We start from the raw sequence: 26,406 nt of genomic DNA on the forward strand, positions 1-26,406 counted from the left end.
CCTCACGCGATCGCAAGCACGGAAGCTTTCGCAGAAACTTGATCTCGTTCGGTGTAGTGAAACACCACCTGCTAAAGAGGCTGATCTGCGCGACCTTGGCGGCGTGTCGATGGAACCTCCGACAGAAAATTCTCCGAGTGAGTCACTGGAGCAGTCACTCCAGCGGTCTGTCGCGGAAGCGACTGGCGCCTTCTCTGACGACAGAGGAGACAACATGGCGCCATTGAGTGAGAGCGAGAGGTGTGCTACGCTTTCGCCTGTAGCGAAAAGTTGGAGCGAGCTGTTGAGGGTCGATTGAGAAATGCTCATTCGAGAGCAGAGTGAGGACCTCTCGATTGATGCGCTAATGGAAAGTGTAAAATTGGGAACAAAGAAAAGGAATGGTTCCTTCTTTGAGAAGGTGAGAAGGCAGGGCTCCTGTATCGTGGTTACACAAATGTGCAACTTGGCAAGTATGAGCAGCTCTTGGTACCGTATAAGTATTGTCGCCTAAAGGTGGCCGGTTACTGAGGTGGAGCATGATACTCCAACAGCACAACTTGGAAAGGAAAGCTAAATGCTAAAGCAGGCCCATTGAGCCATGCGTTTTAGTACCTTCTCCACCTTTCGGTCTTTTGCTGGCGAGTCGGGGCAAAATTTTGTCCTCACCACGGCCTCAGCTGAGCGCTCTCATCCAGAGTGATCTCAAGAGGCCAACTTTAAGTTTTATTCTACTTCATCATGTGGTTGTACGCGTAAAAATTTGAGTTCTAATTTTAAAAGCCTTGTATCCCACATGTGCCTCGATGTAGAGGGAACAAAATTCGGGTAGACACGTAGCTAGGTATGTATTGGTACTACCGTAATTACTCGCATAATCCTTGCACTTTTTTTGGCAGAAAACGAATGCAAAGTTGGGGGGTGCGAGAACTACGCTGGGAAAACTTTCCACGAAAACGTACAGAGCGAAAAAGGAAACGAAGTGGCCGCAAATTGAGATTCTCACACCAGCAACTAACACCAAGCTTTGAGAAGTACTAATTAATATTTACCTAAACAATAAAAGCAGAGGTTCAACACAAGGCAAGATTGATTTGAGACACAAAAAGTGCAAATCAAATAGTCGAGAATCAAAATACCATACGCAAAGCTTGTGGGCATTGCGGGCGTAGCGGTAGCGCTCTTCGCTCAACAGCAGCCCTCGAAAGGTAAGCGTAGGATGTCAGTATTGGGCTGATGGCTGTTTAACAGAATCGTCCGCAGTTTCCTTCTGAAGAAATGAAGTTTACCATCCATCCCAGTCTTAAGGACACGGCAGGCCCAACACGTCTTGGTGGCTTTCAGCTGCCGTCACCAGTAGCGAACACAAAACTCGTCGACTCCGAAGGGCCTACCGGCGGCCCTGTTGCCGTTGTTTAGTGCATGATCTATCACTTTCAATTTGAAAGCAGCCGTGTAGCTTTAGTATCACTCCATAACGTCACAAGATTACTGACACAACATACAAAAAAAACGCCGAAACATGCACTTGCCGCTTTGGCTTGACTTGGACTGAATCTCCGTGCAATAATAGTACGATTGATGTTTAAGAGATGGCGCCAGATGGCGTGCACTATCATCATCAACGGCTGGAACGAGCACACGACAATATTACAGCGATTTTCGGGGGTGCGATAATCACTCGAGGGGAAAAAAAAAGTCATATTTTTGTTGGGCGATGTGGGGGGTGCGAGAATTATGAGAGTGCGAGCATTACGCAAGTGAGTACGAAGGATTACGCGAGTGAATTGTGTTTGGTGTTCTGTCGGGTAACCGAGGGCACTTGCTTGTGTCGTGTGTTGTCGAACCGTTCTTGACAAGTTGCAGAACCATTGACAAGTACTGAAGCCAAAAATCGTCAGAAGAGACGAGCGAAGCTAGTCGGCAAGTTCTGGCGACGAGCCAGTGGAGCTGGGATCTGTCCTCAAGAATGGGATCTGTTTAGGAACTGAACCTGAAACCGCATCCTCTCCATGGCCCGGAAGCGAACCTGGAGGGACCTGGTGAACGAGCGTGCCCGACATCCGAGCCACATGGAAGCAGCTCGTCTTTCCAGCGCATCGTCTGGCGGCAAGGGTGCTCTTATGCCTGGGAGTCCAGACGGAGTGTCATTGCTTCTGCAAAGGAAACCAGTACCAAGGGCAGTGAGCTATCCCACCTGAAGCCATCACCTGAACGACGTCATGTAGCCCGGCGGTGCCGGTGTGTGTTACACAACGCACGTCGATCTCTCTCAACCTACCGGCCCAATAGCAGCCCAATGATGCACTTGACACCATCCAGTCTGGCGAGTCTTATACAATACGTGGAAATATCGCTCGTCCATGGATGCAACTCAGCGGTGGTTGCATCCCTACAAAGAACCAAGCAGCGCGATGCCAAGCAGCCGACTTATGCAGCAGAGACCAGATGACAGCGTCAGAGCGTCCGAAGACATCTCAACTTTTCTAGTTCCTAAGCTGTCAGCCCCAGTGCCGAATACGTGACACCTTGTAACGCCACGCTAGATTTGGCCAGCTGGCCTTGCCGAAAAAGAAGCGAGTCGTGTGGGTTGCTTCTTTCAGACAGCTGAGCTCCTGGCCTGGCTGAATGCTGCATCTGTGAACTCTTCTATGCTCGCGTCCCAAAATAATGCTGCAACCACGGCACGATCTCAAACGCCGCCGTCTCGTCTCACGTTCCTCAACATATGGTGACCAGGGACCAACGGACAAGTGACTGGCGCTGTACCGCTGCCACTAAGCGAAGCTCAGTGGCAGCAATGCAGTAAGGAAAACATTGCAGAGATCAACTTCAGATGGAAACAAGTAAAACGATCTTCTTAAAAGCAGTTTTGAGGTATATTTCATAAACAAAGTAATTTTTTTTTAACCATAGAGCCTTGTGTTATGTTGCCCGTTTTATTCTGTTCTAGTGAAAGCAATTAAAAATCGTTGCTCGCATTACAATCAAGCAAAAAGCAGTTTTGATCACAATGTGTATTGCTAATTATTTTAGACATAACCCACATACATGAAATAGTAAGAATGAGAAATATGAAAGTGACACTACCTCATGAGATGTTCCTGCATGTCTTCATTTGTTCCTGCATGTCTTCGTTTGTTTATAAGAACATTTTTGCTTTACTACGTGCTAAGTGCTATAAACGGATGCACTGAACCCCCACCAAACCACAATATCAAAAGCCAAAGCATCCGGCATACATTAGACCAATGACCTTGGCATCGTGACTGGCAATGCACTTTGTGTGTGCAATTAACCCTGTATATATTCTTGAGTATTTATACTTTTAGTTTTCCTATTAAATGACACATAGATTAAAGAAAAGCATTGCGTGGTCTGCTCAGAATTGTATATAGGGGTTCCACTACATATATAAATGTGAAAAATGCGACTAAAATTCAAAAACTCACCACAGGAGCCACTTCTTCATTGTAAGATGGGTCAATCAGGCACGTGCTGCCATCTTGACGCTGCGGTCATGAAGAAAAGAATTTAAGTAAATCATTGCGCCCTGAACTAAATGCAAAGCTGAGTTCTTCAACATACAAATTGATCACGGAACCACATGGTACTGGTAAACACTCCATCATAGACTTCTGATATCGAGTCGAGAGAAAAGGACAACTGCTAAGAGAAAAAATTGAACAAAAGCCAGCTGCAAGGAGACTTTAAGGGACCATGGAACAGCATTGTGAACTTTGTAAAGATGCATTCAGGCAGTAAAACAAGCCCCCAGAATCAACTGCAGAGCAATTTAAGCTATTTAAGTAAACTGTGCAATTTATTACAAAACGTGAAAATTGCTAGGCATTGCAATGAATCAGCTGATTGAGTTTTCAAACCTTCGCAACCTTATTTCGTAGCATCACTCCTCCTTACAAGGCACAGGCAGCCAAAATAATTAGATAAGTAGAGTCAACATCTGGTGGAAAGCAAGCGTCGTCTGCATGTGTTATGTATGTATTAAGTTTTGTGGGGTCTGAAAGTGGTGAGTGTAACCACACTCTTGGAGTGAACGGACACAGCAGACGCGATCGGAACAAACCAAACAACACACATTTATTTAACTACTTTTTGATCGACGATATCGTCAGCCGAATTACTATTAACGTCAATCGTCATCAACATGCTAAGACATCCTTACACAATATTAAACAACACGACATGACATGGCATGATATGACAACATGACATGGCGGTGCCACCAACACCTGACTCGCCAGAAGGACCCCAAAAGACGGCCCGCGGTGCCGTGCACTGGGATCCCATTGACAGAGACAACCGTTCACGCCAAACTCCACCAGCCGAAGAGCCTTGCTCAATTCTCTAGTGCCCCACCAAGGCTTGCCGCCAGGGGTCACCACCAGCGCTACCAATCTAACCATGATGATGATAGTGGTAATCAACGCTCGCGAACACGCCATCCATCGCTCAACAGTTGTGATCCTGAAATACATCTTCTGCGCGGGACACGTGCGCCACACAGCGCAAGCAACTTTGTACAGCAACTTGGTACAACTTGGTACCCCACAGCATTGGTACCTGCCAGTGAAGGAAGAATCAAAATGTTTCAGTATTGCCAGGGACAATAAAGTATTAGTGAAAAATCACAGCAAGATGCGGTCTTTGCCCTTTCGCAGTCACTCTGCAGGAGGAGGTGGGTATTGATGATGCCTCTCCTTGTAGTAGGTCGTAATGTCTTTGAATGGGAGGAGATATCCGGCTTTGGGTTTAAGGTATTCAGTATCTAAGCAGGACGCCTAGTGAAAGTGTTTGGGTCGCCGTGTTCTTGGATTAATTCCCCATTCGACACTGATGAACTCGAGTGCAGACTAGGCAATGATGGGTAGGGTCAATTTCCCTGTAGCTATTGTTCTGCAATATTCTTTCCTCTAGCAGTGTAATCAAACCAGCTTCATAATTTTGGCATGCCCCATGTGAATCTCTTATGATACATGGAGATCAGGGATCAGAGGCATCCAGGGCAATAGCTGCTTCTTCCGCTTGTGTTGTGCCAGCGGCATTGAACGTGAGCCCATCTACTCGTTTTTTTTCCTCGTGAACTACTACTGCCGTATACCACCTCCTGCAGTCAGGACCAGCCGCATCCACGTAGAAGACTCCATGTTTATTGCCATAGTGACGTTGCAAGGCTTCTGTTCTTGTCTGGTGATGACCAATATGGTCATCCCTATCCATTTTTGTGGGTGAGGGTCGAACTGTGACGACGTGTCTCCAGAATTCAGGCACTGGGACTCGCCTCGTACGGAAGTCACATTTCAAGTGGAGCCAGTCGAGCAGATGCCATCTTGACTTTGTCTGTGTTAGACGTGAGTATTGGTTCATGAGGTGTGCTTGCTTAAGTTCCTTAAAGGTGTTTACCACTCCCAGCATAAGAAGTCTCGCATTAAAAGTTGCGACAGGGAGGTCAAGAGCCCTCTTGATTACTCTGCGGTTGACTACCTCTACTTTGTCTACATTATGCTTTCTCAGGTAGAGATAGGGGGCTGATTATAAAATCCAGTTCATTAAGCAGGCATGAGCAAAGCCGGGCCATGCCGTTGTTGCACTAGATGACAGCCAAGGTGTCGCTTGTAGAGCTGGCATGTGACAAATTTACTCAGGGACTCATGCGGCTTGAGCAACGTTTAACAACGGAACTGAATTACTGCACACAGAAGTTCGCAAATGGCACACATTGCTAAATGCGACACGTGCAGTTCGGCGACCGTACACATTACTTGCATAATAGCAAGGGGTTGTCTAACACATGTCAGACACAAATGCCATCGTTTACTCAACAATAAGCAGGCAAAATGACAAAAATAATGTTAACAAACATCGATATTGACGATTTAGGCCTTGTACTTTTACGCTGGCCAGCCGAAAAAAAAGTCACTCTTTCCAAAACACACTGTCACACGTCTGTGCTACATTACACTGAAACTGTGGTAAATTCCTCAAAATTGTGGGTTAATTCCAAAAAAGAATCATGAACTGTTAACTTTTGGGAAGCCTACGTAACTGTTTTATCAACCCTGTCACTTTTAAGCACATGCAGTTGCATACAATGTGGTTGCAGCGACAACGATTCATAACATGCCAGTTGAAACTGAAACGGCCGGAAGTCGCCATTGGCAGCGCAAAGGTGCTGTGCACTGCTTGCTCCCTGTAGGCGCTGCACGTTTCCCTTTACTGGTTGTCATGGTAAATGCGCTCCAGAGTATGCACAGAGCGAGAACACTTTTCAATGTACATTATGACTTTAACCTATATATAGGAAGGAGACGAACACTTTTGAACAGCACAACGAATCGTCACTTATTCCCTGTATGCACGCATTTACAGAAAATGATGATTGCAAGACACCGAAAGGTGTGTTTAAAGAAAAATTATTTACACCCCATTTATAAAGAGTACCTGCCTAAACAAGTGTCCGCGCGATGTCTTACAAACTACAGCCACGTTTCTATATAGCGAACCTCACGATGCACCATGCTTTCCTGTTTTATCTTCTTGTTTTTCATGCATTTCTTCTCCCACTGTAACCAGCTTTGTCACACAGTTTCGATACGAAGTTATTAACAGCAAGGAAGTAATATTAAAAACAGAATACTACAGTTTTACGTGCAGAAATCTCAGGACGATTACGAGGCACCACACTATAATAAAGAACTTTGAACTCATTTTGATCACCTGCAGTCTTTCCTGAGCACCTAAATTAAAGAGAGTGGGTCTATTCTTCTCCACTAAGATGCAACCACCATAGCTGAGAATGAAACCCCTATCTTCACACATAGCAGTGCGATAACGTAGCTGCTATACAACCATGGTGGCTCACTTAAAACAAAAGCAAATGCCCACGAATTCTATCGAGTTTAAGAAATCAGAAAAAGTTATCTACTTTACAGTGCCAGGCATGAACGAAATGCTACCCAACAGTTTAAGAGATCCTTTCACAGAAAAGAAAAAAAAAACGTGTTCACTGTGACACCTAATTAGCACTGTCTTCCTCAAATTTATTCCTTTCAGAATGTGCATGCAGACCGGTCCCAGCCTTCCTGCCACTACTGCATGCATTCTGCATGTGCCAGCGTGTTGAGGACCACACTAATTCTGACCAACTGCCATTCAGCTTCGAGTTGCACTCTGGAAACAAGAAAAAGCCACAAAGAGGTAGGATAGGTGATAGGGTGGGTGCTAAAGTACTGTGACTTGTTTGGAGGTCAAGAACTGTCGAAGCAAAAGTGATGTGTGAGCAGGCACGTATCCATCAAGGAGAAACTAGTTGTTCTTCCACTAGAACGAACATTCACAATGAATGCTCAGTCTTGATTGAGTGCCTCGAAATGTCACAGTAAAGCTTCCTATCAATGGTTCATCCAGGAGATATAAATCCCTTGAGTAAAAATTTCAAGTAGGCAAAAAAAAGAAAAATAGAAAAGTAGTGCAAAAACCGAGGTAGCAGTGAACCTGGTGGCATGCTCCATGTCCTCACCCTTGCCTCCTATATATGAATTCACGTCCCCTAAATTTGCTGGCTTATCTTCACATTTCTTCTGCTCAGCCTTTTTTCTCTATCTTCAACATCTTTCTTTTTATCTCTGTATATTTCTCTTCCTCTTTATATCTCTTTCTCTTGCACTCTATATTTCTCTCTGTCCTTCGTTGTCTTTTTTTATATAGATCTTCTCTATGCCTTTCCTTCACTTTTTTTTTCTATCGTATGCATTGCTCTTTCTCTACTTCTCCTGCCCTCCTCCTCACATCTGTATACTTTTTCACTTCCCTCTCCCAACCCCTAGCTTTGATGATACTATACGAGGCTATGCTGTGCTCCGGTAGCGTGCCTGGATAGCCAAATTGTTAAAGTAATCGCCTTCGTATGGCGTGTATGCAGATTTCAGTCTCACCTCGCGCAGAAATCTTTTCACCCCGAGAATTGCTTTCTGTTTCTTTCTCTCCCTGCACTCATCTTGCCCATCATGCAGCCACGCACTGGAGAAATCATTACTTGTGTTTCGGGAGCAAAGCAGATGAAGATGGCGACGAGAGGATGAAGAGGACAAAGAGAGCAGGTGCCTGTTCATCATCATGCTTTTCCGGTGACACTGCACTCGATATGGCGAGTTACAATAACTTCACTGTTAAAAAAACAATCAGCAAGGACTTCACATCGCCATGAAATTCGCATGCCTTTTTCCAACCTCAAAGAATTTGGGGATTTTCATTGTGACAAGTGCTGTTTGGTTTCAGGAATGTAGCCATAAACCTTGAACTTGTATAGCGCAATACAGGAAAAAATAACCGGCGGAGCAGACCAGCCCAAAAGGACAGAGGGCTAGTCCTTTCCCGTGATCTGCTAAGCCAGTTCAAGTACGACTAACTCACCCAATCTTCAAAATTTGTAGCTGTAAACTAAAGCTGGGTGAATAGCGAAATCTTGGGTGCAAAGTTAATTTAAGTATAGTGAAGTGCGAGTGTGAATTCAATCGAATATTTTTTCAATGATAGTCAAAATTTTCTAGAAAATTTTTCAAATACTTCAAAACATGATTGCACAAAAAAAGTAGACATAATTCCTAAGCCTATTCTAATGAGATAGCAACATGAAAGTGTTTCTTTTCACTAGGTTGATGAAGTGCCGGCAGTGTAGTGCTTCATAGTAATCTTATCAACAATGAGGCATTGCAGAGGCCAAATTGCATTTACACTTGTAATTTAGTGCAACTGAAGTGTTGCTGACAACACTTTACACGTGAAAGACAAAGATGCCACAGTAAAGTCTCAAAGATACGATTAGGGTAAATGCCAATTTCACAATAATACGAATTTTAGGGTTGTTTTAGATAGACCACATTATATAATAAAGCACGCAGTGATTTGAAGTTATGCGAACGATTTCCCCAGCCACCGCGGATGATACGAATGTGCCATTGACCGCTGCATGCCAGCGGCACAAAGCAGTTTGTCTGCAGGAGGAAGGCCCATCCGCTCATGGCCTCGAAGGCAGCGAATGCAGCATAACTTGCCAGAATTTTCCTCACTTTAGTGACCGGAAAAACATGCGTGAGGCCGATGGGAAAAAGTCAGTCTGAGACAAATTTTTCTGCCATGCAGTCGCATATCCCCTATTTGCTTCACAGCTTTGGCTACACCGGCTGCTCTGGTTTTCAAACCACGTGATATAAACAACCAGCTGCTAATTCAACATGGCATCAAAGGTGTCAGCAGTGGATCGTGTCAGCACTATCGTGAACTACCCGTGCTGCACGACAAAGCTTATGGCCTTGACATGGATTCCTTCATCGAGAGCTTGGCTAGCATTACGATCGCTGAAAACACCAGAAGTAGAAGAAGGTGCAGCAGCAGTGAGTCGGCATGCCCTAATGTGTCTCGCTTTTGCACTGCCGGCTAAACCTATCGCGGTTGCTGTGTCCTCTTCTATCGTTACTGCGGGCATATCTTCTGAAACAACGTTTGTAAACGCGCAAATTGTTTCTTTACAGTGCTTTGCATGCACAACTAGAACTCTGTATGAACTTCAATGCTCAAGAAATGGGCAAAATGGAATCAATTTTCATGCGGTGATGGAGGCGGTGGCATTACACGAGGGGCAGAACGAATGTGAACGTTTTCGACGGGTGTGGCCATGGTTTTGCTGCAACTCTGGTGTTTTGCTTGAATTTTCCAGGACTAATTTTTTGCATGTTGACTTTGCAGCCGTTTTCCGGCCACTTTTGTGGCGAAGCGATGAATTTCCAATGAGTTTGGCCGCTTTTGTTCCTTTTGATGTCAAGTGTCAATGCAATGTGCCAGCAGCATGAGTGAAGAAAAAGCAGCACTTTATAGAGAGACGGTGAAGGCAGGAAAGCTGAAAAGAATATCATGAACTTTTCTAGGGAAAAGTAGTTGCCAATAAAGTTCTTGTTCATCTATAATACTACCATTAACTTGTTTTTGATTGAAACGAATTTGGGATTATTCGAGTATTTTTCGTGCTCCCTTCGAATTCGATCATCGAGATTTTACTGCATCTCCTCAGCCTATCCTCCTTTTCCAACTTCTGGGCATATCAAGTTATGTGGTGGAGAAATGTGTGCTTCCTTCGAGTCCACAGAGTTTCAAATCTGCATTGTAGAAGTGAATACATAAAGACGTCTACAATTTCCGATGCTAAAAATTTTCAACATCCAATTTTTGTGCTTCCTGTCTAAATTTCATATCTAGACCAGCATTACCTGAGCCCCCACTTCTGCCACATCTATCATCTCAATATCAGAACCAGTGTTTTCAAGACTCAATACATTTGCGAGCGTAGCACAGCCTAAAGGCAGTTTGGCCACAACACAAGAGTGTGATGAAGTGAGGCATATTAAAAATCTGAAGGGGCGACCTCCAATCAGACGCTGACTGTATTTTTGTGATGGCTTGAAATACGAGCATAATACACAGACAGGGACAGCTAAGGCATGAACAACCACCAACTCGCCCAATCGACCACTTTGACAAATGTATTTCTGTATTTGGAGAACTTCAACTGTAAGGTTGAAGTTCCAAAGCTGATTGTATTTGTTTGTTACCCTACACTGCATTACGTGGGAGTGCACACTACACAACCTTGAACACCACAACATGAACACCGCGAGTCGGGAGGCCCTGCTGTCCAGCTCGGCCCTTGACGACTAGATCAGGCTCGTTCAGAGAGCTGAGCGCATGGCAAGAGCCACTGAAGCCCTTGTCTAAGAGTCCCGACCATCAGCAAAGCCCTTTATGGGCAACCCACAGAAGATTTCTTTGCCTATACATAGTAAATAAGGTTTGCCATCATCATCATGTATTTGTCTTTGGGAAGTTCAAATAGTTTGCATAGTGAAATACCAGTGTGAAATGTGTGAAGCAGTGTCAATAGCAAACACTATTAGAAAAATACTCAGAATTTTCAATACTTGCACACCTGTCTCATAAACCAATATCTCATCTGGTTATTACACTGTAGGGAAATGTGGTATTGTCTCGAACTTGTTACTTGAGTTCTGTACAGACAGTAATATGGCGCAACGTCAGCTCCTTATAGGCAGCCTTACTACGAATTTTTCAGAAATGCATGTCGTGTTCACAATATCTGAGAAAATTCACTGAATGGTGCTGTACCATTGTGTTACAATGTCGCACTCACCCTTTTTTGTTAGCCTTGAATTTCCAAGCATAGCCTTAAAAGTTTCCCCTATAGTTTCTGGGAGGGTGCTGTTGACTGGTGTACAAAACATTCCCCGTCATAAACACACATTTGATCTTTTTTGAAATGTTGATGCTATAAAAATTTCCTAGTGTGGCTCGCAGAGTCTCAGTTGTTAGTGTGCACTCTGTCCAAGTGTCTTTTATTTGTACCTAAATTTTTTGTGCAACTCAGTTAAGATGAATTACCAACTTGCCCAGCAGTCCGTGCTTATCATGTGCTTTAGTGTCTCCTTTGAGTATGAAGCCCAAACACAACCATAAAACTGCCAAGTAACATCAAAGCACGTAAAACCACTCACCAAGCTGCAGCCCACCACAACATCGAACATGTCAATACCAGCGTCTGCCAGGGCAAGTCCAGCTGTTGTTATTGCACAAGCCAGTGCTGGATGGAGAAGGAAAACGTATTGCAAGTTAGCATGCGGCCGCACTGCTTTCGAATAAAAAAGAAAAAATAATCGACTTCGCTATGCAACTTGAGGCATTTTTTCATACATGCTTGGTCTTTGATTTCAGCTAAACCACTTCGCCAGAAGCACACCGTCATCGTCTTGGGAGTGGAAAACAAACAATGACTGAACGTGCACGAGATTTGAGCCCTAGCCTCACTGCTGGGTCCTTACCTCCACCATCGTTTTCAATGACAAGAACAAACACGTCGACCGTTGATTTCGGGAACTTGTGCTGCAAGAACAATGAAAGAAAACGTCACTTAAGTGTGCACTTGCAATACCAAAGCCCTGTAAAATTAGAGAGCAGGCAAAGGTGCAGAATGACAGTAGAGATGCGTGACAACAACCGTTACCATCAATTTATGTGGTAAGAGAGAGCAAAATCATGCTAAATGTCTGATATTTCTAAGCAACAAGTGCACACCTTTTGACTGGAACAAAGAGCTCAACAGTGCTGCAGTCACATCTAAAATGTCTCTGAAGGACTGCCAGTGCCCTGATTAGGGGCTTTAGCTTGCACCCTGTGACAGGAGGCAATTTGTGCATGCATTTGTAATTAAGGCGCACACACCATGTCCCCTGACTGTAGCTTACTTGGTTCTAATCACGCTTCCTTGTAACTCTTGTGCTTGACCACATAACACGCTTAATTCGCGGTGAAGCCGAATTCAGGAAAACTCCAAACAGCCAAGAACGAATCGGTGCACGACAGTGTTGGCTCGAGGTCACAAATTGAGAAATATGGTGGCTGAGGAAGCTTCAATAATACCCACCGTAAGTCCTCAGCAGGCGACACCTTCCCCTTTTAGGAGAAATCAAACTATGTGCCGATGACCAAGAAGCATATGCCTCTTCTCTCTCGCCAATTAATTTTCAACCTGTTCTTTGCTAAAGAATCCCGCAACAGTGAATCCTGGGAACATTAGAGCTGACAGTCTTTAGAGATGCACATGAATTCTTGGTATAGTTCTGCAATGTCCTGCCTAGAAGTTACATTTTGAGTTGTGACAAATTGTCGGATCATTTGAAGAACGTTTTCCCCCCTTGTCATAGGACATGAAATTTCACATGAGGATCCCCAACAGTTCAGTAAAAACAGTAAATGCATTTCAATAAAAGCATTTCGTTAGAAACACTTCTTAGCAGCTCTTTCCCCACCATCTTGAAATTCGGTTGGTCCGCGGCCAAGTGAGAGCTGTCCCACCAAATCTAATTCGATTACCTTTCACTATATGGGGGGCACTTGCTCAGGATTTTATGGTACTTCGGACGCGTAATCATGACATGATGTTTGATGATGAAGACATATGCTTCCAGTGGTCAGTAGCCGGCCTAAGTGGTTTGAAATCCTGCCTATGGGAGCACGGATTTGGTTAGGACGAAAGAATACATGACAGAAAAGACACTTTGAGCATTCTCTCTGTCGTTTCTACTTTCTTCCTAACCAAATCCGCACTCCCCTATGCATGATAGTGAAGAGTTCCAAAGTAAGATGTTCTTACATGCTAACTTTGTGGGTATGCAGCAGTGCTGCGAGGATGTCCAACTTATCATGGTTCACAGAAAAATTGGTCACTGACTGCATTACTATTTGTGAGCTCAAAAGAAAGTGATAGTCTGATATCGCAAATGAAAAAGCAGTGTCACTCACTTCTCTGCTCAGATAAATAAAGTTATATCTTTAGCAACATTGTAGCGAGTCCTCAGTAAACCTAAGTGATATGGCACTGGTTACAATTCCCCACCTTCTTTGACTTGCAACATCACTCTTTCTTTGTTTAATAAGCAAGTATCATTTCTTATAATACACGTTAGCCGTGGACCTATCTGGCTTCAGGGAGGAGCAACAATGTAAAACCATTGTAGGTCATCTCTTGTTCAATTATATCGCTGACAACAGTGTTGTCAACAGTAAGGGGCCTTAATTTGGTGAACGTGCATGTTCTTTTTAAAACAGCTCTTTTTGGAAACACCTTGCCAAGCTACACGTGAGATTTTTTTCGTTGCACTTCAAGTCTTAAACTGCCACAACACTAGTGTTAAACTGCCAGAAGTTTTTAATGAAGTTGCATAATAAAAGGTGCAGAAAGTGCAATAACCGAAGCTTTATTAGCATCAAATACATTTTTCATGTCGAAGCATCAAGATGGCTGGGGCTTCCTGCATTCTGAGGATTCACCAATGAATTAAAATTATTCTAAGAATCCAAGATGGCCCTGCAGTGTATTTTTGTCAACTGGTGACTATGACTCCTGTGAACAACACATCATGTTTGTAATGTAGTAACAGCACAACAACGATAGGAAGAGACAAAATGGATCGGAAAGAGCGCTGTTCCTCACATCACGCTGCAGTGTTTGCCACGTCTCTTTGGCAATGATCTCACCGACATAGCAGCTAGAAAAGTACATGAGGAAAACAAGCTTTGTTTCGATACTTTTGTCACGAACTTGCACAGTCCAGTACCCAAGCAAGCTAGACAACTATATGTCATTGCAGAAATGGCTCGCAAGTGACCAAACTCGCCCCAAACTGTGTTCAACTGACCACTGTATGCAAATGTTCCTATTACCTGGTCTTTCCCCAAGTAAACAAACAATACTGTATCACTCAGTTGGCCATTGCATTCAATAAATAATGCGCACTCATTCTTGACTTCGAAATTTGATTTACTTATTTTCAATACTGTGAGCTCCATTAGGCTGTTACGGGGTAAGACAGTTTACAATACAGAGAGAGTATATGCAAACAGCATGGCACAAACAGCACAATACTGATAACATAGCACGCAGGGTCTACAGTACCAAGCAGGCAATCGCACATATGCTGCTTCCATAAACACTGGGCCATCTGCCTCTGTTCTGGCTAACCTCAGTGCTTTCACCGATCTTTATCTCTCACTTCATGTTATCTGCACCAACGAGATGTACTATGTTTTCAACGTAATTACAAAACTCTGTGACAGTTTGTCATAGAAACATAATGGCATTCTTTATTACGCATGCTCTTTTTTTATGTGAAGGTCAACAAGTACGCTAGCTGCTGGAAAAGTATACGTCTCGGAAAAGAATCCACTCACCAGGCATACAACTGGAGCCAGCGCTTTCTCCAAAAGTTGAGAGTAGTGGAGCGCTTCGCCATCGTTCAGGTGTTGACGGCGAATCGGGCACGAGTACTGCGCGAACCTGAACTCGCAGTTGATCTGACCCTTGAAGGTGAAGTCTTTTCGGCGAGCAATTTCTCTGGGCCCATATCTAGACAAGAATGGATGAGCAACATTAAATAAGCGTAACTATTCACTTCAAGCGTTGTCTGAGGCACAGCCATCATAAGCCACATTGATAGGGTATTAAAGCCTGCTAGGTATTTTCTATAGAAGATGTTAGGAATAATGAAGTGACTTTCTACTTCGTGGAACAGATTTTGGAATGGAAAAGATACCGCTTTGGAGCAGCCATGAGTGTTTTCAGGGCAGAAAAAATGCTAGTTTGTAGCAGCTAGTGGTGTTTTAGGAACAAATGCAGAAATACACCATACAACTCTAACAGTTGAAAGCATCACCGAAGTGCCTCATATTAGTGATGCTTATTATGAGATATTTCACAAAGTACAATTAATATGAATTGCAAAAAACAAACAATTAAGAAGAAGGCTATAGAATGCACTATTAAATGGGCTATATATTCAAAGTATTACAGAAATGAGATCAAATTGATCGGATGAGCACCACATTATAAAAGCAACACACATACAATCACAGTCACATACGACTGTTACCAAAATGTTGAAAATTGGTATGCGATCAAAGCATCACGGTCATTATCACAATTCACAACATGGCCTGCCCGGCAAGTTTAAAACAAAACAAAAAATGCTAAATGAGCTATATGCTTGATAGGACAGTTCGTATGACGTAAATGGGATCACAAATCATAAAGCTGCATACTAGTGGCATACGAGGATGATGAGTGCAGAGATTGTTTTCGCTTTCTCAATGGCTTGCGAGTTCATGATACAGCGAAAGTCTTTCGCCTTTCTTTTCTGAGTGTCGTTTCGGAGCAGTTACTAACAAAAATCACAGTTTGGACCAACACGTAGGCGGAGCAATCGGGGCACCATTTCCACCAATCAGCAGTACGCTTTGAGACGATCTTAGAACAACCATCAGCGACGACTGTAGGTTGATTGGCAGGGCGTGTTTGTCTGCAGGGAGCGGTTTCTCGCCTTTCACAATGCCCTGGTATCAGATGCACATCAGGATTTATCGGGGTTTTTACGAATAAGCAGAAGTAAGCTCGACTCACACTGAACAAAGAACTTTTGTATTGCCCATTTCGATGTAGGCAGATCCTTTGGCTTGGCTGACCACTCCCGTTTTCAAAACTGCGGGATACATCAAAACTAAAGTCAGCACCGAAGTCACCGGCACAGTAGATGAGCTGACGTATGTAACAACCGCAGAGCTCGCAACTTACAGATTGGTCGGACGTCGCCAAATTGTCTTCCATCATGACGCTTTCCCGACTTATTCAACTGCGAAGATAAAGAAAAAAAAATGACACTTCTTGAACGCATCAAGCGATCCTTTACCGATACCACTGACAACTCGTGATCGAACGCTACATAGTACACAAATGCCGAAAAATTCAAATTTCCGTTGATGATTAGGAGAATCAGCACTCTTACCAATGTTATTTCGCGCTTTTGATAGAGCACGTAACTTTTGGCAGTTTCAGGACCACAGTTTCTTTTTGAATCCTTCGGCATGCTGCTTGTTTACGTACGTAGACGCACACACGCCGCGCCGAACCACGAACACGCGAACAACCGGCCGCGTTACCGGCTTGACTTGGTTGCAAAACTATACTTTATGACAAAACAACATAGGAACTAAAATAATTTTTTTTAAATTTTATTTGACACTTTTTTACTATAAATTAACTTGACAATAAAACTACGCATAAGTTTTGTTTTTATTAAAAAACAAAATACATATGCAAATTAAGATTCTTTGGCATATTCATGAGTTTTGGCGCTAATGGTTTTGCGGCTTGCGACGACCGCGACTACTACAGCGACTACAGAGAAGTGACTGAAGAACTCAAGCGCGCTCACTTTAAAAGTAGCACAAAAAGCACATAGCAGTTGTATCAGATGGTCTCGTCAATGCACCTGCAAAATATGCCAAGACACGTCTAACGAATATATGGCGTCATATCAAGGAACTTCAAGGTAACATCTTGATAGTCAAACTTTTCATTTGGGCATATATCTGATGCATAAAATCCGTACGATGCGCATGCCCTCCTAAAAGGTTTTTGATTGTGACTTGGTTGCTTTTGGGTGGACAGTGTGCCACCAGGGACGTAAGCAGAATATTTTTCGGGTGGGAGGGTGTAAAGAGATTGTGGTTATAAAAGGGAAAAGAAGAGAAAAGTGAGCCCCGTAACTATCTGCATCAGAGTGCGACACCTCAACAGTAGCTCACAAGGGATAGGGGTATGGAGGGATTAAAGGATAGGATTGAAGGTAGAGAGAGAGAGAGAGAGAGATGCGCAAGGACAGCGAGCGAGGACAGAAGAGATAAGAAAGACGAAACACGGTCACAGGAGTCCGAGGACCGGGCTCCACTCGCGAGAGCTCTTGTCGGTGACAGGAGATGGCGTAGGGCTAATCCAGTCGGCCAGAGCTTCGCTGTCGTCGTCATAGGGGACCGGCGGCACGATGTGGCGCAGAACCAACCAGTCGGCCAGAGCTGCGCTGTCGTCGGGGATCACGAGGGCACAACCGGTCGGCACGGAATCCAACGAGCGAGACCCGTGTAAAGGGTTCATTATACTTTATGTATGTTCGTGCATGTGTTTGTATATGTGCGCGTACCGACGTTATCTTGTGCGTGCACAGTGCTCAACTCCAATGTCTATAATGACGGAGCGTCGTGTGCGAAACAGCACGGGCGACATCTGCCGTCGAAAATACGCCACATCTGAGCATGCGCGGCATCAGTGATGTGCCTGCCTTGCAATGCTGATCCCTTTTTACCACCGCGGATGCAACAACAGCTTTGGCCGTCGAAAGCGCTCTGAACGATTGTAACGTAAATGTAAACACTCCCACGCTTAAATTCACATATAAAACCCAATAAAGTGGCTGGGGGGATGGCCGCCGTGGTAGCTCAATGGTAGAGCATCGAACGCGGTATTCGAATGTCGCAGGTTCGGTTCCTGCTCACGGCAAGTTATCTTTTCACCCACTTTTCTTTCTTCACATTTACATTACAATTCGGTCTAATAACTTCCCCTATACATTCCTTGGCATTATTGTCTGTTAAATATATATATATAAATATATATATATATATATATATATATATATATATATATATATATATATATATATATATATATATATATATTCACTGTCACGGGGGGGGGGGGTCGTGATGTCGACGAAGAAGCAGACAGTACGTTGAAGATCAAACTGTTTATTAGGGCTAACCTGTGCTCGGTAAACGGAAAGTCAGATCACGGCCGCAAACTTGCACTGATAGCAACGATTGCAGCGTCGGTGAGACGTCCCCACTACGCCACCAATCGCCAAAGAAAGGGAAGACCCCTCAACCCCCGTTTTATCCGGTTCCCTCTTGGCTACGTGTCTCAATCACTTTCCACATACAGGGATTCTTGCTGGGGCCGGGAAGTAAGAGACGTCACGATCTTTTCTTAATCATGGACGCATTTAATTCAATAACAAGTGCAAATGGCGTACACACATACTGTCCGTGAACGACATCTCTGTTACACAAAATTGTAACACATCAGCAAATACTCGCGACACGCGAAACAGGATACATAGGCGAAGTAACGGTGACAATACAAGGGTGCCTCAATACAGAGTAAACACACGACGACACAAATGATAAAGTCATTAATTAATAAAACCGCGCAATGTCTCAATATGCCGCATCCCTTCCCGCAAAGCTCGTTTAAGTAAGGGAGGGGAAGTTCGTCTCACAGAATGTCCATGTAGTCGGGGCCTCGGAGTTGGCTGCTCGAATCGGCGCTGAAGGTTGGTTCTTGGCGTCGAGGTCTGATCTGTCCAATTCGTCAGCGTCTTCATCGTCATCGTCGCCTACGTCGTGTCTCTCAGTGATTTCCATCTTAGCCCTCTTTCGTAACGCTCCATTCACTCGCCTCCTATCCCTAACTTTCATTCCTCATCGCACCGTCCTTGCCCCAGTCATCATCTCATCGCCTCTCATCGCTATCTCTTTGCACCGTTATCTTCCTTTTCCATTCCGTCTCTCTACCATCTCGAGCTTGACCCCCCTCGTATCGTCTCGTAGTCCCTTTTTGTAAGACCCGACTCCGCCCTACCGGGGCACCAAACCAATCGTCACTATCGACGTGGCATATTTTCTTGTCAGTCGGAGTGTACCATCTTCGACGGCCGCCCCCGCGGCCCACACCAGTAGAAAACCCTCTCCCAAACTCCCGATGATCACAGAGCTACAGCCTAGGGTCACTAGTAATCGAACTAGCCGCACTAAATAAATAAACTAACGTGCATCAAGAAGTGTGGTGGTTTGGGCTAGTTGGTATGGCATGACGATAGTTATAGCACAAGAACAGAACGACAACAAACGTCCCTTTGTCCGTTTGTTCCTTTGTCGTCGTTCTGTTCTCGCGCTATAGCTGTCGTCATGAAGGAAGAGACGCAATAAAATTCTGCTTGTTCGTTTCTGCTTGATTCATGAAAAACAAAAACGCCGGACGTTTTTCAAGATTTTCTGCGTGAGCAAATCGGTGAGTTGTATTCTTAGTCCAGGATCCCATTAGCGCAAGCCGCTGTCCTCGCACGTGTCACAAGGCCCTCTTGGGTCTTCGGATCCGAGGTGGACAGAGAAACGCGTCCCAGAACTCACTGTTCCCCACAGACACATACACATAAAGAGCACGGAAGAACTTAACAACGCTACGCGCAATATGGCAGTGGAAACAGACTGGCGATAATGTGCACGTTGAGCCAGTCTGTTGCTGTTGTGTCGAGAGTACGGGCTGTTCCTGCATTCCAAACATGCAGAAATACTTCGTTGGATAATTTATAATGCCAGCACATGCTACCTTTAAAACATAATGGTGCATTTTTTTTATTCTTTTCGGGGGTTCGAGCACACTGGGAACGAGTGCACATTTGCGCTGTTTTCGCTTCCGTAGCTCAATAGCCATTTAAATTTCAACGAGCGTGTAGGTGCTCCGTTGACTCGATAGAATATTGGCCTCGAGGGCCTCCGCTAGAGAGGCCAGCGCTGCGATCGTTTTGACGTCACAGATAGGATGCGTAGTTGTGGAATTCGCAATGTTCATAGAGTGTCACGCCGCCTGTAGTGTAATTCAGGAGCATCCTCTCAAGGGTGATCAGTAGGCAGACGCTCCCAACGCGCCCTTGTTCGGCAGTGCTAGCCTCAATGCTAACGCGTTAGGAAGAAACAAACACAAACCACTTTGTATGATGCGTGCATGAGTCAATGCACCGGACCATCCGTGACACGATAAATCCGAATCGTTCTTGCGAGAGGCGTAGTTTTCGTGAAAATACGTGGCAACTCGCGCTTTCGATTATAGCCCGTAGAGTACACATATCAACTCTGCGAGATTTTCTGCAACCATGTTGGATAGTTAAATGTTATTGTCTAACCTTTGCAGTTCAAACACACCTTTTAGGGGCGAAGCTCCTTATGGCGTGGCTTGTGCGTCCCTCGTAGTACGTAACCACCAGTGTCACATACCCGAAATAGCGGTCCTTACAATGTCTGCTGGATGGGGGCACTTTTATATGATGAATACATGATGAAAAGATGTGAGATGGCTGTGCTTGAAGTTTTCTCTAGACATATGGACGGACGAACGGACTGACACACGCACGGACGGACAGACAGAGGGGCGCGCGGACAGATGGACAGACAGAGGGATGGCCGCAAAAAGAGATGGACGGTGTCACAAAACGAGCGCTCAAAAGGGCGTGCTGCCAAATTTTCGCGACGAAACACCGGAGTGACGCCGCGAGGTCAACGATAAAAAAAAAGAAAACAAACATCTAAGACTCCCCGGGCGCGCGACTCTCTCCCTCGGAAGCGTAGGTCCGCCGACGAAACCTCCTCGCGTCGGCGGCCGAGCAAGCCCTGGAATTTTCTCGATGGAAAGGGGCGTGGTGATGCCGGGTTGAGTCATCCGTCGCGGACGGCCCCCGTATCGTCTCGCCCTCCTCCCCAGCCTTCGCTGCGTATCGCGCCGACGAAATGATGAGAACTTTCTGGAATCTCGCGCGGAAGGTATTTAATCGAGCAGCCGAGATGGGAGATCAGCAGAAGAAGGAAGTTAACGCCAGAGTGCGTAGGGTATCCCGCCGCGTCAGTCGGTGAAGGTTTTGTCCTTAGTGACAAAGCAGAACAAGAAGAAAGTATGCGCCAGAGTGCGTAGGTTGTTCCGCCTTGTAGGCGAAGCCTTTTGTCTTCCGTGACAAAGGGGGAGAAGAAGAGGATTTCCACCTGAGGGGTGAAGGCTCGAGCTACAGGCAAGAGCGTGTGTCTACCGCTATCGAACGAAGACGCGTGGCAACAGCTGCGTGTGTGAAGCCGACGTGTTTCCGGCGAAGAAGTTTGGAGCTTGCATAGCGGCCAATTGAAGACGCGAGGTTTCCTGGAAGAGAAACTTCGGGGGCAGCGGAACGACAACAACGCTGGACTTTGAGTGAGTGACTCTCGGAAGAGTATCATCCAGACTTCTGTACCAAGGACTTTGGACTGAATAAGTTTCCTAACGCTTTAGTCTTTAAGTGTCTTGGTTGTTCAATGCATGCGACTGCATTGTAGTGCGTATTGTTGTCTGTGTCCGTTGTTTCGAGTGTGGCTGATTGTATTGTGTACTACGTTGTTTGGTTGGTGACATATTGTATTAAACTATTGAGGAGTGTGCATACTTGTGTATTGTTTTTGATCTGCCATAATAGAGAATATAATTTTGTTTTGTTTATCAACTCTTGGCTCTGACTTGTTCTTTGGGCCACAGCTGGCGTCTGCCGGTGTGCCAAATAGGACCACTTCTAAATTGTCCACGCTTTCGTGGTGCGGTTCGGGGGGCCGATACTTCGGCCCTTGGAATTAGCCCGGCGATTGCCTCCCTAATTAACGGGACCTGTGACAGACGGACAGACAGACGAATGAACAAACGGACGGATGCACCAAGGATCACACAGATAGGCGGACGCAAGAACGAATGGACAGACAGACTGACGAACGCTGCGCCCCACCAATCATCATTCACTCCGTGGATATGCTGTGATTTTTTTAAGGGTGAAGCTTCCGCCCATCCCCCGTTGTCGTACGTAGCCACCGGTGGCACATACCCGCTCTAGAGCGGGTATGTGCCACAGGGGATGCGAGATGGGAGATGGCGGTACTTGAAGTATTAACGAGATGGACGCACGAACGGACGCATAGACGGATAGACAGACAGACAGACTAGCAGACAGACGGATGGATGGATGGACGCACGGAGCGGGTATGTGTCATAGGGGATGCGAGATGCAAAATGGCGGTACTTGGAGTGTTCACTAGATGGACGTGCGGACGGACGGATAGACAGACTAGGATATGGACGGACAGATCGACGGACACGTGGACGTACGCATGGATGGACGCTAATCAGACGAATGGACGCCTGGATGGACGCACGGACGGACGGAATGAAGAACGAACGGACGGATGGAAGCATGGACGGGCTGACAAACGCCCACTCATCATCGTTCACTCCGTGGATTGGTTGGTTGGTAACAGCTTTATTGGAAGTCCTGCAGAACTTTCGCCGACCGGGCCTTAGGTCTCCCGCGTGGGGACATCAAGACCTTGCCTGACCGCCGCCTCGTGGGCCTGCTGGACGGCCCAGAGTTGGTCGCCGAAGCTGGGGATGCACAGCGCAGCGGACGTTGTTGGTGCTATTGAAGTCGTTCGGCGGAGAGAATTCCTCAGATTGCTTTCAGCAGTGATGTTCAAAGAAGCCGTCTTGACATCGAGGATTTTTCACTGGACGCAGATGGTTGTCAATGCGCTGAGAGTGACAGCGACGATGAATGATCAGCTGCTAACTCACGGGCAGCGAGTTGCACTTCCCGTGCCGTCATGCGTTGATGTTTTTTTTTTTCACGCTCATAAGTCACTTTCATTGTACATTTATTGTATAGTATCTTTCGACGATCTCAAAATAAAAAAGAACCATAGTTTTTCTTGTGCATTACAGTGAATATTACAAAACGCCGCATGCGCTCGTCCAGCGAAGCGAAATGGTTAGAGCAATGAAATATGCTGTTACGACTACAGCTCACGCTAACTTCTGCACTTCACCGGTGCTGTCCGAACGAGGTTGTTCGACAAATTTTCACAATTTTGGCGTTGCGAAAAGCGTACGCGTGTATTCGTTTCGGTATCCTTGTTAAGATTGTGCTGATGGAACCTGCAACATCCGAGTGCAGCGAATTGCGCACTGTTGGAGTCTCATCATGGCTGTGACACAAGCGCTACCTAATGGGAAGCGAAATGCTTGCGGTCCGTTGAAGAACAGTTTTATGATGCTTACAACACAAGTAATGATGATGGCGTAATATGTTTGCAAACCATCGCTGCGCTAAACATTCGGTCCTGTACAGCAGCGACGGCGCCTAGTTGCTAGTGGCCTACTACTGCGGCGAATTCGTCAGACAGGCACGGCACAAATTATCGCGGAGTGCCGTTCAGTTCATACAAGAGGTATTGCGATTCTACGATGCAAATTAGACACGAGAGTGCCAACGGGAAGCACTGATTCATAGTTCGCGTCGTTTTCTCTAGCACGCACAGGATTACGCGAAGCATCGTTGATACAAGGGCGATCAGCTGACACGACCACCCTTCGCACTGCGGCAAGGAATGAGGTAGCGAACATTCAGCAGTTCCTGTAGTTTGGGAAAATACTTTGGTCCGATATAGGCACCCGACAGTGAACCAGAGGGAGCGGAGTCGCTCGCTGGATTCCGTGCCTACCAGTTGTGCCCTCGCGATCTCGGACATCAGCGTAGCTCTGGCCGACTGAGCTCGCCCTGCGTCATCTACTGACGCCGACCTCCGACGACAGTGTTGCTATGACCGACTGGACTTGTTCTTCGCCACCTCCTGACGCCGACAAGAGCACTCGCAAGTGGTGCCCCGTCCTCGGACTCCTGTGACCGTGTTTCCCATCTCTCCTATCCCCTCGATATGTCGTCGCTCTCTCTGGCTTACCACCTCACGCCTCTTTCCTCTCTCTACACCTTTATTCCTACCCTTTCAATCCCTCCTCACTCCCATCCCTTGTGAGCTACTGTTGAGGTGTCGCTCGCTGAAGCAGACAGTTACGGAGCTCACTTTTCTCTTCCTTTCTCTCTTAGAACCACTTAGAGAGAGGGCGCGACGAAGCTCCTTTGGCCGCCTCAGCATTGTTGGTACCGACCGCCAGGGATACTAAGAAAATGAAACGCTCGCTGAACACTGTGACACGCTGAAGTGCCAGTGCCCTTTTTGGCACGTTTTCAAAGAACGCATCCTGGGCACTTACATAATCAGCCGTGACCCCCTTGCTCACAACTAAAAAAGAAAATGACATGCACGCGCAAGTTCGGTTTTTCTGCGTCTGCTCGCTAGGCTACGCATTAGGAGACTCGGTTTTGCTGCGCCTACTCGCTAGGCTGTGTGTTCAGGCTCTGCCATCAGATCTCGTAAACTGCATTGCCGGGTGCCTATACATTCATTTGATGATCAAGAGTTCATGTGAAAGCGGCACGGGGAGTACGTCTGTGCGTCCTATCTTTTCTTATGCGAGTTCACGGGTTGATCTTCCCTTCGCAGCCATCTTGGATTGCACAGCGTGCCACTTATAGGCCGTGGGCATTGCGAATACAGCAGCTTTGTTTTCGCGACACCACTTGCACCGTCCCACATGGCTACACCTTAGTTGCGATTCTACGATGCAAATTAGACACGAGAGTGCCAACGGGAGGCATGCACTGATTCTTAGTTTGCTTGCCCGTATTATCAGGTCTTACCGCTTCTTCACGCACTCAGCTCCAAAACAAAGGGAAGCACGCACGGTGTCCACAGCAAAAGCTCAGAAAATGCGGTGTTCTACACAACCCAGAATCCTATGAGTGACGTCATCACGTAGGTGGCGCCACAGTATGTCCTCGAGGCCAATTAGCATCATCTTCGAAATCGCCCGTGTGGCAGCTCGTCTTCGTCAGTTGAGTCATTGAACCATCGGCTCAATGGCCTTCGAAACACCCGCGTGATACCGGTATTATTTAAGTGTCCCTTTAAAAGATGCGAATTTAAAACATCGTATTTGGTAGCGTTAGCTTAAAGGATACTAAGCATGGCTAAATACATTCAAGGATAGAGAGATTAAGCTGCGATCAGTATTATTGCTAGCCTTACACGCTCACAAGAGCCTGAAGAGATGCTAGTGCAAGTGTGGAGTCTTTTCGAGAGAGCATTGCACGGATCGCCTCGTTGTTGTAACTCCAAGCTATACACATTCCAACAGCAGGTTAAAAAACTAACTGTTCTACCATAGTTGAGTACCAAGTACTAAAAATCGTTAAACATTATTTCTAAATAACAGCTTTCTGCTCTCTCATGGTAAAGGTTTCTTGGTACCTTGCCTAAGATGTGCTCGGAGTCTCGGATGGCTTTATGCTTTTCTAAAGTAGAGAACCACATATATATTGCAGTGTATGTAAAAAGGTAGCATACAGATATGCAATTGCACTCTGTATGGTACTACTTTTGTATATATTGCTTTCTAAAAGTGATAATAAACTCAGCTTTGAATTTGACCAAAATCACAGCGAAGTTTCGAAAATTAGAATACTTGTAGAGAAATTACCAATGCCGTCTATTATCATTTAAAATTTGAAAATTTCAATTGCATTTACCACTCGTTAAAATGGGCAATGAAAGGGGTCAAGCAAGCAAGAAGGGCGGTGTGTGACCGTAATATTTTGTAAAGTTCAATACCACTGAGTGATAAGGTACAACTATATGTACATGCTGATGATATTGCGTTTTTTTGCATGTGGCGGTGATATTCGTTTACTATATTCGACTTTACAGTTTTATTTAGCAACATCGGAAACCTGGTTTCAGAATTTAATATGAATATGAACGTAACTAAATGTGCTATAATAGTTGTTCCATTGGACGTACCAGTTACTATTTCTCTTCAGTACTATCAAGAAAGTATTCCCCAAGTTAACTGTAATAATTATCTGGGTGTATTGTATGATCAAAAACTGAGCTGGCGCGATCACATTGAACATATTAAAATTAAAGCTACACGTACTGTTGGGATGATAGGTAGGCTTGGCCGCCTCCGTTCCGGTCTTCGCAGAGATACGCTGATCATGATTTATCGCATGTGCGTTCGTCCGATTCTCGAATTCGGATGTGTATCATTCTTTGGTGGACCAGCATACAAAATAAACCCCTTGATTCTCTCAAAGCGGGAGGCTCTTCGAAGTTGTTTAGGTGTGCCGAAATTCACAGCTAACAATGTTTTGTATCAAGAAGCTCGGATACCCACTCTTGCTTGTAGATTCCGTATTTTAACAGTTAAAACCGATATAAAAT

General features: G+C 45.3%; 1 protein-coding gene and 1 non-coding gene across 2 annotated transcripts in view; one reads left to right on the top strand and one right to left on the bottom strand.

Annotated features, from left to right (window-relative positions):
- The window catches only part of LOC119170641 (exosome complex component MTR3), a 29,693-nt gene extending 13,141 nt beyond the window's left edge, over positions 1–16,552 (bottom strand). Inside the window, exons 1-7 of the mRNA XM_037421864.2 lie at positions 16,401–16,552; positions 16,190–16,247; positions 16,019–16,097; positions 14,794–14,968; positions 11,886–11,946; positions 11,562–11,647; positions 3,432–3,491 (exon numbers count right to left, since the gene is read on the bottom strand). Coding sequence (XP_037277761.1) covers positions 3,432–3,491; positions 11,562–11,647; positions 11,886–11,946; positions 14,794–14,968; positions 16,019–16,097; positions 16,190–16,247; positions 16,401–16,481 — 600 coding nt within the window. The 5' untranslated portion in view covers positions 16,482–16,552. The remainder of the gene's footprint in view (positions 1–3,431; positions 3,492–11,561; positions 11,648–11,885; positions 11,947–14,793; positions 14,969–16,018; positions 16,098–16,189; positions 16,248–16,400) is intronic.
- A 1,326-nt stretch (positions 16,553–17,878) lies between these two features.
- TRNAP-CGG (transfer RNA proline (anticodon CGG)) lies at positions 17,879–17,950 on the top strand. The gene has a single exon. It is a non-coding gene; the product is annotated as a tRNA-Pro (tRNA).
- The last annotated feature ends 8,456 nt before the right edge of the window (positions 17,951–26,406 follow it).

Source organism: Rhipicephalus microplus, chromosome 2, assembly GCF_043290135.1.
Source record: "Rhipicephalus microplus isolate Deutch F79 chromosome 2, USDA_Rmic, whole genome shotgun sequence".
Classification (NCBI taxonomy): Eukaryota; Metazoa; Arthropoda; class Arachnida; order Ixodida; family Ixodidae; genus Rhipicephalus; species Rhipicephalus microplus.